Raw genomic sequence first — 15,388 nt, 5'->3', positions numbered from 1 at the left:
GGAGTGCTGCCTGTTTTTGTGAAGTATATTGACCAAGAACAACCAGTGGACAGGTTGTTTGGGGGCCTTGCACCCTATATATATATATATATATATAACAGTCAGTGTGGGAACTAGTGATGAGTGAACGTACTCGGATAAGGTGCAATTCTCGGGTGCTGACCGAGTGACTTTGGCGTGCTTGGATAATATGTTTGAGTCCCCGCGACTGCATGTCTCTCGGCTCTTCAACAGCTGCAACACATGCGGGATTGCCTGCTTGTTAGGCTGTCGAACAGCGGTGAGACATGCAGCCGCTGTAACTCGAACATATTATTCGAGCACTCTGAAGTCACTCGGTCCGCATCCGAGCATGCTCAGATAACGCCTTATCCCAGCACACTCGCTCATCACTAGTGGGAACACAAGTACCTCTGACCCCAGCCAGCGAGGAGGCCAGGAAATTCCCTGACTGATTCAGATGGGTGGTATTTCGACCATCTCAACACCCGTTGCTCAGTGGTTTGAAAGCGATAATGTCCACTTCATCTACCTGCACACCGCCTACTTAGCAGAGGCTGTACTGGGAACTGCAGAGTAATAAGCCGCTATCTCACGGCAGATTACAAGGAAATTACAGGACTAAGATTACAAAAACATTTCCATTTAATTTCAGAATTCTATTAATACAAAATGTTCTTGTCGCCGTTCAGATAGAGAAAAGCTCTTGTAGATATTAAGTGAATAGAGAGGTTGAAGGCTTTCCTTCCTTTATTAAATCCACTAGTTTACAATTATGTAGCATTACACAGATCCAGGTAAGCTCTGTAACAGGTAGGTGTATACTGGAAGTGGTCGAGTTGCTGCCGTCTCATTCAGGACCTCCGCGCTGAAAAAACAGAACAGAAAAGCAATCGACGTAAAGCTACATTTGCTGTCATCAAACATTTTAAAGTTGTGTCAAGAAGCCCACATTGTTTTCTAATTGAAGATTTATATTTATTCGGCTTTCTTTCCACAATTATAGGGGCGGCCATCTTGCCTGAGCTGCGACACTGCTCTGTTAAAGCACCGCTCCAGCGTTTGTTTTATTTCGGTGCTAGAGCGATACTACTAACGTAAGATCCCTGCACCTCATATAATATTCACCACCCACCGTCTTCAGCTGTTCCCAGCACCACTCCAGTACTGCGCCACCATCTTCTGACTGACCAGAAGTCATGGGTAACGGTGGCAAGCTCTAAATATAAGTGTCAGAGCCAGGACGAGGCTCTCTTAGACTTACATTGAAAAGTGACCTCGAGCTCCCGTCAGCCAACATTGGAGCGATCCAGAAGGTAAAAAACGGCTGAAGACTGACCGGAGCGGCGCAGATAACAAATGAAGATGTCAGCTGGTACATATGAGATTAGGGGCAGGATACGTACATTAGTAGCACCACTCCAGGGCGTCAGTAAAAAAAACAAAACCATTGGAGTGCTGCTTCAACGGATTTGCTTTACAGCAACCACAGGAAACAATAGGTCCTTTCTGATTATACAAAACTTTTCACTACTTTTTTTAAGTCCCTTTTCTGCTCCCCAGTGACAAAGACAAGATCCACAGAGGCATGGTTGTGGGAGTTTGGTGTGGAAGGACTTGATCAGGCGCACAGAGGTCCGATCTCAACACCACTGAATATCTTTGACATGAACTTGAACAAAGATTACGAGCCAGGTCCTCTCCTCCAGCATCAGTGTCTAACCTCACCAACGTATAAACAATGTTGACGTTTCGGCCAGTCACCTGGCCTTCATCAGAACAGGGAACCTTCCTAGGAAGCATGATACTGCGCTAGAGATATGCACTGCTGTGCAGGTGATATGGCGCTCATTTTTTAATCGCTTTGATGAATCAGAGCAAAAGTGTTTGTACTGGACATGTTTTTAGTCATTACCAGCAATGAAGAATTGCTATAATCTTATGAATTAACCTGGGCAGGAACAGCCATTCATTTGCTTATTGAATTTCAGGGAGTCTGGAGAGATTGGGCAGCAATTTTATTATGAATACAGCAAACTCAATACTACGTGGCCGATTCATCAGAATTTTATGCCAGAAAATTGGCATAAAGGTCACCATTTTTTGTGCAATGTGCAGTTGTGCAAATATTTTGTAACATTGGGTCTTTTCACACGTTTAAATCAGCTCTGCCAAAATGGACTAAGCTGGAGAGGAGCCACGGCGTGGCCACATGTGCCCATTAAATGAATTAAAATGCTAGTAAATAGCCCCTTGGAATAGCAGAAAGCACATTAAGGCCGGTTTAACACGTCAGTGTCTCCGGTACGTGTGGTGACCGTTTCCTCACGTACCGGAGACTGACACACGTAGACACATTAAAATAAATGCGTCTCTGCAGATGCCAGCCTGTTTTCACGGACCGTGTGTCCGTGTGCAAAACACGGAGACATGTCAGTGTTCGTGGGAGCAAACGGATCACATGGACCCATTAAAGTCAATGGGTGCGTGTAAACGCGTACCGCACACGGATGCCGTCCATGTGCTTTTTTTAGTCACAGAGTTAAAATTGAATCAAATTGTTTCAATACACGGACACCACACGGACGATAAACACGGACAGCACACGGATGGCCTACGTGCACAAACAGACACAGATAGCTCCGGGACCGTTTCTTCTGGTACCAGAAAAATCTGGACGTGTGAGACTGGCCTAAAGGAGTTGTCCACAACTGGGATATCTGTTAAAACCTGTATTCGTCAGTGTAAAATAAAAACAACAGATACACCTCTCCTGCATCGGCGCAGTGCCGAGTTTCTATTAAAAAAAGCCGGATTACTTACCGGTAATGCTCTTTTAATGAGTCCACGACAGCACCCACTTTGAGAGAGGGACCCGCCCATAGGAATATGAAACCTACAGAGATAAAAAAGGGCGGTCCCCCTCTCCTCCTCAGTTGTTTTTCAGAGTACGAGAGGAACCGCCGTTGTCAAATTAATAAATGCGCATAATATTTTACACGTTCTGCTCATTTATATTCACCCATGAAAAGTTTAATATTGTGTGAATAACTATACATAACTAACTAGGGTGGGAAGTGAGAGGGTGCGGTCGTGGACTCATTAAAAGAGCATTACCAGTAAGTAATCCGGCTTTTTACCCTTCGCCACGACAGCACCCACTTTGAGAGATTTACATAGAACCTTCACCTGGGTGGGATCACCGTGCTGAGGACAGCTTTCCCAAAGGTTAAGTCAGACAAAGAAGATAGGTCAAGCCTATAATGTTTATAAAAGGTTGAGGGTAACGACCAAGTTGCGGCCTTACATATGTGCTCAATGGAGATGTCAGCCTTCTCTGCCCAAGAGGACGATACAGCGCGAGCCGAATGAGCTTTCACACTTTCTGGAGGAGCTTTGCCTTTTGCCGAGTAGGCTAGACAGATGGCCTCTCTAATCCATCGGGACAAGGTAGCCTTTGTGACTCCGAGACCTTTTCTGTGACCCTGAAAAGATATAAACAGAGCCCTACTCTGTCGCCAGGACTGGGTTCTCTCCATATAGGTCAAGACTGCTCTGTTCACATCCAACGTGTGTAGCTTCTCTTCCTCTGGATTTGATGGATTGTCATGAAAGGAAGGAAGGAAAATTTCTTGAGACCTATGAAAATTTGTTGCTACCTTCGGGAGGTATGATGGATCTGGTTTGAGAACTAACCTATCCTGGTATGTCAATAGGAAGGGAGGGTCTACAAAAAGTGCATGGATGTCTCCGACTCTTCTGGCAGACGTCAAGGCTATCAATAAGGCTACCTTGTATGAGATAATCTTTAGAGGAATAGACTGTAATGGCTCAAAGGGGTGTTCAGTTAAAGCGTCCAGGACTAGATTCAAGTCCCAGAGTGGTAGACGTGGAATATGTACTGGGGTACTCCTTTCACATGTTTTAATGAATCTCGCTATCCACCTGTCGCCCGCTACATAAGCACCATAAAGGGCTCCCAAAGCAGACACTTGAACTCTTAATGTATTCACTGAGCTTCCCAGTTTATGACCTCTTTGTAAGAACTCTAGGATAGATTTAATTGGATCTGTATTAGAGAGGGGTTTTGCATAAAAGCTCAAAACTCAAAAACTTCCTCCATACTCTACTGTAAATTAAAGTTGTAGATTTTTTTCCTACTTAGTAGTAGTGTATCAATCAAATCTTTAGAAAAGCCTCTTGAAGTTAGTATTTGCCTCTCAAATTCCATGCCGTCAAGTGGAGTCCCTTCACCTGTGTGTGATGAAATGGACCTGGAGACAGTAGGTCTGGGATTGTTGGCAGTATCCAGGGAATCATAAACAGACATCGCTCGAAGGCATGAGAACCAAGGTCTTCTTGGCCAGAAGGGTGCTATTAGAATCACCCTTGCTTTTTCTTCCCTTATCTTTTGTATTAGTAATGGAATTAACATCATTGGTGGGAAGGCATAGGGTACCGTCACACTATACGATTTACCTACGATCACGACCAGCGATATGACCTGGCCGTGATCATAGGTAAATCGTAGTGTGGTCGCTGGGGAGCTGTCACACAGACAGCTCTCCAGCGACCAACGATGCCGAGGTCCCTGGGTAACCAGGGTAAACATCGGGTAACTAAGCGCAGGACCGCGCTTAGTTACCCGATGTTTACCCTGGTTACAAGCGTTAAACTAAAAAAAAAAAAACAGCACATACTTACATTCTGGTGTCCGTCAGGTCCCTTGCAGTCTGGTTCCCGCACTCAGTGACTGCCGGCCGTAAAGTGAAAGTGAAAGCACAGCCGCTGTGCTCTGCTTTCACTTTACGGCCGGCAGTCACAGTGCGGGAAGCAGACGGCAAGGGACCTGACGGACACCAGAATGTAAGTATGTGCTGTTTTTTTTTTTTTAGTTTAACGCTTGTAACCAGGGTAAACATCGGGTAACTAAGCGCGGTCCTGCGCTTAGTTACCCGATGTTTACCCTGGTTACAAGCGAACGCATCGCTGGATCGCATCGCTAGATTGCTAGATCGGTGTCACACACACCGATCTAGCGATGACAGCGGGAGATCCAGCGATGAAAGAAAGTTCTAAACGATCTGCTACGACGTACGATTCTCAGCAGGATCCCTGATCGCTGCTGCGTGTCAGACACAGCGATATCGTAACGATATCGCTGGAACGTCACGAATCGTACCGTCGTAGCGATCGAAATGTTATAGTGTGACGGTACCCATAGGCTAGGTCGAATTTCCAGGGATACTGGAGCGAGTCTATCATGTTTGGATGATCCGCAGCGTTTAGGGAGCCAAATATTTGCACCTGGTCTTATCTCTGGTCGCAAATAAATCTATTTGTGGAAGTCCCCATATCTCGATTATCTTCCTGAATACTTGAGCATTGAGAGTCCATTCCCCTTGGCGAAGGGTGTGGCGACTGAGGAAGTCGGCTTTTGAGTTTTCTACTCCTCTGATATGAAGAGCCATGAGTGATAAGAGGTTGACTTCCGCTAGATCGAAGATATTTGTTGCTGAAGACATTAGACTTCCCAATCGCGTTCCGCCTTGACGATTTAAATATGCGACGACTGTCATATTGTCCGATAGGATTCTGACATGAGATCCTCGGAGCTGGGAAAGGAAACCATTCAAACCACAATTAACTGCGTTCAGTTCCTTCCAATTGGAAGACTGCTGTAATTCTACAGAGTTCCAGCGAACTTGAGCTATATCCTGACCTAAATGGGCACCCCCACCCATCTGGGCTTGCGTCAGTGGTAATTATTTTGGAAGGTGTTATAGTCCATGGGACCCCACTGGATAAATAGTTTTTATCTAACCACCAAGACAAAGAATTAAGTACCTCTTTAGAAAGGATAATTTTGGTATTTAAACGTCCCTGACAATGGTACTGCGCAAATAGGATCTCATGCTGTAAGGTCTTAGTGTGATATTGGGCCCATTGTACTGCAGGGATGCAGGAGGTGAGTGAGCCTAAGAGAGACATGGCGTCTCTTAGTGACATTTGAGAGTTAGGGTACCCTCACACTATACGATTTACCTACGATCACGACCAGCGATATGACCTGGCCGTGATCGTAGGTAAATCGTAGTGTGGTCGCTGGGGAGCTGTCACACAGACAGCTCTCCATCGACCAACGATGCCGAGGCCCCTGGGTAACCAGGGTAAACATCGGGTAACTAAGCGCAGGACCGCGCTTAGTTACCCGATGTTTACCCTGGTTACAAGCGTAAAACTAAAAAAAAACAAACAGCACATACTTACATTCTGGTGTCCGTCAGGTCCCTTGCAGTCTCTGCTTCCCGCACTGTGACTGCCGGCCGTAAAGTGAAAGTGAAAGCACAGCCGCTGTGCTCTGCTTTCACTTTACGGCCGGCAGTCACAGTGCGGGAAGCAGAGACTGCAAGGGACCTGACGGACACCAGAATGTAAGTATGTGCTGTTTTTTTTTTTTTAGTTTAACGCTTGTAACCAGGGTAAACATCGGGTAACTAAGCGCGGTCCTGCGCTTAGTTACCCGATGTTTACCCTGGTTACAAGCGAACGCATCGCTGGATCGCATCGCTAGATCGGTGTCACACACACCGATCTAGCGATGACAGCGGGAGATCCAGCGATGAAAGAAAGTTCTAAACGATCTGCTACGACGTACGATTCTCAGCAGGATCCCTGATCGCTGCTGCGTGTCAGACACAGCGATATCGTAACGATATCGCTGGAACGTCACGAATCGTACCGTCGTAGCGATCGAAATGTTATAGTGTGACGGTACCCTTAGACCTCGCCATACCAACTTTCGAGATTATAGTCAACTTCTTGGATTCTGGTAAGAGACATCTCTGATTTACAGAGTCCAAGTGTATCCCCAGGAAGGATTGGAGGGTTTCTGGATGAAGTCTGGATCTATCGAAGTTTACAATCCATCCTAACGCCTGTAAAGATGAAATGGTATTAGCCAAGCGCTCTTTACACTGTGAGGCAGAGTTTCCAATTATTAAAAAAATCACCCAGGTAGGGCACAATTAATGTATCCTGTTGCCGTAGATAGGCCATCACCTCGAGCATGACCTTTGTGAAAACACGAGGAGCCATTGAAAGGCCGAATGGCATTGCTGTAAACTGAAAGTGACGGATCCGGCCTCCCACATTGACTGCCACTCGGAGGTATTGTTGATGCTGTGCATGGATAGGTAGATGATAGTACGCATTCTTCAAGTCTAATCCTGTCATGAAACATCTAGAGAATAAAAGTTTAATAGTAGACCTGATTCGATTCCATCTTAAAGGTGCGATCATACAAAAAAAGAATTTAATTTTTTAAGGTTTATTATAGTACGGAAAGAACCATCAGGTTTTGGAATCAGAAATAAAGGGGAATAAAATCCCCTTCCTTCCTGATTCTTTGGTACTTCTGGGAACATTTTTGGCCAATAGACTGAATATTTCTAACTGGAGTGCCTCTTGTTGTTCCAGTGCTCTCAGGGATGTTACAATAAAAGTATCTTTTGGGTGTCGAAAAAATTCTAATTTTAGTCCTGATTTTATTAGGTGGAGGATCCACTGACTTTATATTATATATTCCCACTTATGGAGGAAAAATTTTAGTCTTCCACCTACTGGGATTTAATCACTGACGGTATCTACTACGTCTAGTTGAATCGGAGCCACTAAACAAGGCACCTTTCTGCTTTGTTTCCTTCTTATCCCAGCGGTCTTTTTGTGGCTTAAACAGCCTCCTTCTGTTAAACGGCCATCTTCTAAACGCTCTCCTATAAGAAGGAAGAAATTGTTTAGGAAAAGCCTTGCTTCTCTCTCCTGCTTTGCTGAGTAGGTCATCAAGGACTATTCCAAACAAAAACTCACCCTGGCACGGAATTGTACAAAGTCTAGATTTGGACTGTGCATCCCCTTTCCATCCTTTTAGCCAGAGGGCTCGACGAGCCGAATTCACTAGGCCAGCTGATCTGGCCGCTAATCGGAGAGAATCTGCTGATGCATCAGCCAAGAATGCTGCAGCATTTCTGATCAACGGTATTGCCTGTAGGATCTTATCTCTCGTTACTTTGCCTTTGACCTGCTGCTCCAGCTGATCTATCCATACCAAAAGCGATCTTGCTGTGCATGTACTTGATATGACAGGCTTGAAGGCTCCCGTATTTGTCTCCCAGGACCTTTTAAGCAGAGCCTCCGTTTTACGGTCTAGTGGGTCCAACAAAATCCCTGCATCCACTACAGGAAGGGACGATTGTTTGGATGTGGATGTCACCGCCGCATCTACTTTTGGGATTTCAGACCATAACTCCAACTCCTCATCACTGAAAGGGTAACGTCTTTTGGAAGAGGATGGGAGAAATCCTTTACCGTTTGTCCCACTCTTTTTTGACAAGATTTTTAACAGCAGAAACCACTGGGAAAGCTCGACGTTTTTTCTGGGCTAGACCAGCAAACATAATATCTTCTGCTGACCTGGTCTCTTTCATGTCTGGACAACCCATAGTATTCCTAACAGATTTTACGAGGAATTCTATGCTATCAATTGGAAAGCATGCTCGGCCCTCATCCTCAGAAGAGCTAGACGACCCTGAGGTATTAGATGACCAGATTAGGCTTCTTCTGATCCTAAACTGGAGATGAGGGAAAGACTTCTGTCTCCCTTCTTCTTTGAGTTTCTGGACCCCAGAGATTGAATCTCTCATCTGATTATGGCTCTGATACTGGAAGTTGTTACTGCAGATTCTTCCTGTAAAGTTTGGTTAATGCAACTGGGACATAACCTCTTAGGATATGCATCAGGAAGGGGTTGCATACACAGAGCACATTCCACATGCTTTGTTTTACTGATTTTCTTAGCCTATGTGGAAGAGTATAGAGAAGGAAGGGGTCAGCTTAATAGGTAGAGGATTATATACTCACCCACTGAAACAATGACGGTATCGGTTTAGGCGGTGGAGACGCTGTGCAGCCTTTGGGTAGATCCGTTTCTCTACCTCTTGGTTTCATCTGAGTGGCAGATCTTTCACTAGAACGCCCACTTTTTTTGCCAGAGGATTTGCTTCTAGCGCTGCTGATTCTGCTAGCGTTATCTTGCTCCTCCGCTGGTAGGTGCTCGTCATGCGCCAGGGACGACATTATGAGCACATTTGCTCCTAGTCCCGGCTCCTTTTAAACCTGCGGCGTTCCCCGCCGACCGCGAACCGGAAGTACTCCGACTACTTCTGGGTCGGCGCGGCAGAGCGCACTTACCCTCGCCATACTGCCACCGCTCCTTAGCGGTGTGACGCCGCCAGCCCGCACTCCACCGCTTCCTCCTTCAGCAGTGCCTGTTTCCGGGACCCTGCCGGAGATCATACAGACGAGGGGGAAGGCTGCAAGCAGTGGCTCCCCTGACGCTGCTCCTGATGCCGCAGCTCCTGGTGCTCCCACAGCAGCAAACCCAGGCAGGTGCACAGCCCAGGATCCATTCTGATGCAGGTATACCTGGGGATTCCGATAGGAACAGGAAACCAACTGAGGAAGAGGGGGACCGCCCTTTTTATCTCTGTAGGTTTCCTGTTCCTATGGGCGGGTCCCTCTCTCAAAGTGGGTGCTGTCGTGGCGAAGGGTAAAATACTTATTTCGCATATTTAATTATTCAGGACTCTTTTGCTGCAGACAGTCGTCTGCTAATAGTCTGCAATGATCACTCTTTCCTCGGACGTCCAAGTGACGCCAAAAGAGAGTGTGAGCGAAGAGACCCATTTGCAGCTGCTGACTGTTGTGTTGCAACCAATGTCACATGAGCCTCGGGAGATCCACTGCCGACATTGCTGGGACGGCGTCGGTGTGGGAGAAGAGCATCTGTGATTTTTATTTTTCACTGGGAAATACAGTAATTAAGAAGTGTTTATCCAATTAATAGACAGCCCCTTCAAAAAAGAACATCTGTTTTTACTGCCATCTGATAGATGGCCATATTTAAAGGGAACCTGATTAGAGATCCATGGCTCCTGAACCACGAGCACCAGGAATCGGAAATGGATTGTATGATTCCAGCGTGAATGTCTCATTCTGGAACAATAAGGCATTTCAGAGAAAACATACTTTAAAAGAGACGTTCGAGGGATTGTGTGTTTTGGATGATTAGTCAGAGGTAGCACCCCCGGTGATGTTTCCTCATCCATCTTCCCAAGACTTACAGGACTCTCTAAACGCATAGTCCCTTCCTTTAATGTATGCTTTCTCTGAACCGCTGCAATCTTTCAGAATAAAGATACATGGTTGCAGCAACACCTCCAGTGTCTGATTCTTGCTGCACCTGGTTAGTCAGCCTGAATCTCCCGTCAGGTTCACATTACAAAGGTACTTCGGGGAGAATAAACAGGTTGTAATAGCCATGCCAAAATAAGCGATGAAGGTAGCATGAATTACGTTGAGTCCCGCCCTCAGACTACCTGCGATCCAGTGTTACACTGCAGCTGCTCCTCACTGCTCCCCCTCCCTTACAATACTTTTGTGCCCCTTTACAGCAGCTCCTCTGTGCCAGTAACGATCTAGGAGAGCTCTATGGCAGTGGCCTTACTTGTATATAGTCCATCTCCTCAACGGATACAGCTTTTCTCCTGTATTTCTGCGGCAGTGACCTCAGCAGTTCACTTGTGTCTGGGGAGCCTTGTACTTTACGGACAGGTGCAGGATGCGGAGCTCCAGGGGGATTTTCGCTGGTGGCCTGATGTGCGGTTACTGGAGGAGCAGTAAATGGGTAGATCATTGACTTCAAGGCTTCTTGTACTAAACAAACGAAAACCAAAGACTACATATCACACGTGGAGACTTCCCATCCATCAAAAACACATATGCATCTCCCACTGTGATCATGGGTAGGGGGGATAATCCTTTGCTTTTGGTTTCTTCTTCAAACTTTGTGACATTTAGGCAATGTGACATCCCACGAATGCATCCATCAACAGCAGGAGGCCATAGTCATGGGACGGAGTGTTGGAGACCGACGGAGCAGGAGAGAGAACACCTTATCCGAGCACGTCCGTTCACCACTAGTAGAGACGTAATGGCAAGAAGAACCAGATAGAGGACGGACTAGTACAGCAGGATTCCCTCCCGGGTAGTGCTGTCATGTGTCAGGGGTCACAGTGCAGCCGACACTAACAGCTTAAGAGCCACGATGGATCTACTCTTGGCACAGAGACTTCTCTGTATATGCAGCTACCCAAAACTGTTAATCTTGGGGAAAAAATATAAATATTTTTTTTTAGCGCCAACTCAGTCCATCTTTAACACTACGAAAGCAAAAACCTTTGGTAACTTACTGGTCAGACACTCACCGTTGGGTTTTGGACTGCTCTTTCTGTCGGGGAATCTAATGGTCGGCACATGAGGCTTCACGACCTGTACAAAATGTGAACACAGACCTGAAATTGATGCATAATGATATTTTACACTGACAGTTAACATCAGAGAGCCGGCGGTATTACAGATAGCTAATATGGTGCGTCTTGTACCTACCCGCATTCCCTATTTCTCTGCTATTCTTCCCAGACATGTATAAATAAAGGGATAACTTCATGCTACATTTCCACTTGTTAAAGGGATTGTCAGGGACTTTAACATTGATGGCCTATCCGTAGGCCTATCATGTCTATCAGCTGTTCCTGATGTCGGCAGCTGGAACTGCCCAGTTGTGGAGTTGCACAGCTCCGTTGCGGTACTTGACCTCAGTTTCTATTCGGCACTTCTTCCACCTCCCGATTTAAAAAGGTGGCGAATGTGCAGTACCTGGCTGCGGCCACTACACAGTCGATGGAGCTGTGCCGCTCCCAAACTGAGAAGTTCAGGCAGACACCGGGAGCAGCTGATCTGTGGAAGTGCAGTGTCGGACCCCCACCGATCAGACATTGATGACCTATCCTTTAACGTTGATGGCATATCCTTAGTCCAGGTCAATCCCTTTAATCACAGGTGTCTGTCAGCACTGAAGGTGTCAAAATACACCCAACCGTCAATTTACACATGTTCAGGAGGAATAGCAGAGGAATTGACCAAGGAGATTTCCAAAACAAGTGGCTCCAGAATAGTTTTTCATGTAGTAATCAAAATAGTAAACATTTTGGGAGATAAAACAGAGCTTTCTCAAAGAGGAGCTTTCTAACATGAGTTTTATGGGCCAGAAACGGTTAAAAATGCTACAAAGTGCTGTGTGTGAATCCAGCCTAAGGGTATGTGCACATGTTGTGGATTCGTGTGCGGATTTTTCCGTGCAGATTCAGAAAAATCCGCAGGTAAAACGCACTGCGTTTTACAGCGTTTTTTGTGGGGATTTCACCTGGGTTTTTACACCTGCGGATTCCTATTATGGAGCAGGTGTAAACCGCTGCGGAATCCGCACAAAGAATTGACATGCTGCGGAAAATAAACCGCAGCGTTTCCATGCGGAATTTTCCGCAGCATGTGCACAGCGGATTTGGTTTTCCATAGGTTTACATGGTACTGTAAACCGCATGGAAAAATGCTGCGAACCCGCAGCGTCTGATTCGCAGCCAAATCTGCAACATGTGCACATACCCTTAGGCTGTGTGCCCACGTTGCATTTTTTATGCGTTTCTGCCACGTTTTTCGCCGCAGCAGAAATGCTTAAAAACGCTGAAAAAACGCATTCCCATGCAATCCTATGGGATTCCGCAGTTGCTGTGCCCATGCTTCAGATTTTCCCGCTGCGGAATTGCATAGCGATAAAATCCGCAGCATGTTCATTATTTCTGAGGAATCGCGGCGATTCTGCCACCATAGATTGCATTGAAACACTCACTTTACGCATGTGTCTATGCCCACCATGCGTAAACTGAGCGCTTCATGTGCTGATGGTACCCAGGATCTAGAGAGGAGACTCTCCTTCAGGCCCTGGAATCCATGTTCATGTAAAAAAAAAAAAGAATTAAAATAAAAAATAGGGATATATTTACCTTCTGATGGCCCCCGGAGTCCTCCCTGCTCTCAGCAGTGCACGCTTCCGTTCCCAGGGATGCATTGCGCGAATCACCTGGGATGACGTCGCGGTCACGCGACCGTGATGTCACAAAGGTCCTTTGCGCAAAGCATCCCTGGGAATGGAACGTACCGGGAGCGCCACTGAGGAGATCGGGGGCCATCGGATTGTTGAGAATAACCATATTTTTTTTTTTATTATTAATGTTTTTAACATTCTATCTTTTACTATTGATGCTGCATAGGCAGCATCAATAGTAAACAGTTGGTCACACTTGTCAAGCACTATGCAAAACGCTTGTCTTTTGCGGGAAAACACATGTGAATTCCGCATGCGTTTTACCCGCGGCAGGGAGTTACGGAAATGCTGCGGATATTTCTGCAACGTGGGCACATAGCCTTATTGTGTGGCACGTTCAGGATTTCTCTCCAGTAGTGATAAGTGCAGAGAGCGTCTCCTGCTACCAAGGACAAGCTCGTGCACTACTGATTCATCACATATATCACCGGATATTCAGTAGCGCCGTACAGAGGTTACAACACACCCTGTCCCAATTGAGCGGGTGCCACGCAGGACTACATCAGTGAGGCACCTGCCCACAATGCCCGCTGGCACCAGGGCTTTCAGGACCTGCGATGATCAGACGATTCCCAGCACTTCTAGAGATGGAGACGTGGGTTAGAGAAGGGCTGTGCAAATGGGAAAACACAGAGCGCTAATGTGTGATTGTGGTGTGAACAGAGGCTGCCAGGGTCCTGGTTTTGAAGAAAGGTAGGTGCACTAGGGCGTGTCCACACGCTCGGAACCCGCTGTCCAGTGCACTGACACGCCCTCAGTGCACTCGCAGAACGATTTGCATATACATTTCTCATGACCTTCAGATTAGATCTATATAGACAGGTGTCGTGTTTATGGGGGCACGTGCCTATACCCTACCATGACTACCAGAAGTGTTTGTTGTCACCCATTTCTCCATGCAGTGGAGACCCCCTACACAACAGAGCGCACCGGGGGCACAGGCTGCCGGCTCCCCTGCCAGGGTCACAGCCCCGGCTCCATAACCTGCAGAGGACGCGGCGCACAGCTCCGGGCTGACTCATGGCTCACTGCAGCAGGCGGACGGCTACCAGCTCCGGTCACCGGGGAAGTGGCCATGACAGGCTGCTCTCTACTACTTCTCTTACCTGGACGACCCTGCTGGCCGCCGCCATCTTACTCCCCATGGCGACCCCTAGCGGTACTTCCGCAGCCGGAGCGAGGAGGAAGAGGAGGAGGAGGAGGTGTCACGTGACCCGCAGTCACCACAGTGAGCGCTGCTCTGGCACTGCGGTCCTGGATGGTGCAGATTACTAATCGCCATCCACCCTGGGATAGCCCCCCATCAGCGGATCCACCCTGGATAGCCCCCCATCAGCGGATCCACCCTGGGATAGCCCCCCATCAGCGGATCCACCCTGGATAACCCCCCATCAGCGGATCCACCCTGGGATAGCCCCCCATCAGCGGATCCACCCTGGATAGCGCCCCATCAGCGGATCCACCCTGGATAGCCCCCCATCAGCGGATCCACCCTGGATAGCCCCCCATCAGCGGATCCACCCTGGATAGCCCCCCATCAGCGGATCCACCCTGGATAGCCCCCCATCAGCGGATCCACCCTGGATAGCCCCCCATCAGCGGATCCACCCTCGATAGCCCCCCATCAGCGGATCCACCCTGGATAGCCCCCCATCAGCGGATCCACCCTGGGATAGCCCCCCATCAGCGGATCCACCCTGGATAACCCCCCATCAGCGGATCCACCCTGGGATAGCCCCCCATCAGCGGATCCACCCTGGATAGCGCCCCATCAGCGGATCCACCCTGGATAGCCCCCCATCAGCGGATCCACCCTGGATAGCCCCCCATCAGCGGATCCACCCTGGGATAGCCCCCCATCAGCGGATCCACCCTGGGATAGCCCCCCATCAGCGGATCCACCCTGGATAGCCCCCCATCAGCGGATCCACCCTGGGATAGCCCCCCATCAGCGGATCCACCCTGGATAGCCCCCCATCAGCGGATCCACCCTGGATAGCCCCCCATCAGCGGATCCACCCTGGGATAGCCCCCCATCAGCGGATCCACCCTGGATAGCGCCCCATCAGCGGATCCACCCTGGATAGCCCCCCATCAGCGGATCCACCCTGGATAGCCCCCCATCAGCGGATCCACCCTGGATAGCCCCCCATCAGCGGATCCACCCTGGATAGCCCCCCATCAGCGGATCCACCCTGGATAGCCCCCCATCAGCGGATCCACCCTCGATAGCCCCCCATCAGCGGATCCACCCTGGATAGCCCCCCATCAGCGGATCCACCCTGGGATAGCCCCCCATCAGCGGATCCACCCTGGATAACCCCCCAT

At 48.1% G+C, this 15,388-nt stretch overlaps 1 protein-coding gene across 2 annotated transcripts; it reads right to left on the bottom strand.

Annotated features, from left to right (window-relative positions):
• Positions 1 to 627: 627 nt before the first annotated feature.
• Positions 628 to 14,232, bottom strand: KGD4 (alpha-ketoglutarate dehydrogenase subunit 4). 2 transcript variants are annotated; one of them, XM_069749740.1, is made up of 4 exons: positions 14,167 to 14,232; positions 11,325 to 11,388; positions 10,565 to 10,773; positions 628 to 868 (listed from the first exon to the last, which is right to left on the bottom strand). In XM_069749740.1, exons 1-4 carry the CDS (start codon positions 14,203 to 14,205, stop codon positions 851 to 853), a joined length of 330 nt encoding a protein of 109 aa, XP_069605841.1. In that variant the 5' UTR covers positions 14,206 to 14,232; the 3' UTR covers positions 628 to 850. The 2 variants fall into 2 exon arrangements, with proteins under 2 accessions (XP_069605841.1, XP_069605846.1); XM_069749745.1 differs by having other exon boundaries at positions 10,565 to 10,725.
• Between the last annotated feature and the right edge of the window lie 1,156 nt (positions 14,233 to 15,388).

The sequence above is a fragment of the Ranitomeya imitator genome, chromosome 1, assembly GCF_032444005.1.
Source record: "Ranitomeya imitator isolate aRanImi1 chromosome 1, aRanImi1.pri, whole genome shotgun sequence".
Classification (NCBI taxonomy): Eukaryota; Metazoa; Chordata; class Amphibia; order Anura; family Dendrobatidae; genus Ranitomeya; species Ranitomeya imitator.
Note: the sequence above shows the minus strand (reverse complement) of the source record. Positions and strands in the feature narration are given on the sequence as shown.

Bases quoted from the DNA above. Each gene is read 5' to 3' on its own strand.
- KGD4 (XM_069749740.1), bottom strand. From the start codon at position 14,205: ATGGGGAGTAAGATGGCGGCGGCCAGCAGGGTCGTCCAG. The intron at 11,389-14,166 runs GTAAGAGAAGTA...CATTTTGTACAG, and splicing joins CGGCCAGCAGGGTCGTCCAG to GTCGTGAAGCCTCATGTGCC. The intron at 10,774-11,324 runs GTGAGTGTCTGA...TCGTTTGTTTAG, and splicing joins GAGCAGTCCAAAACCCAACG to TACAAGAAGCCTTGAAGTCA.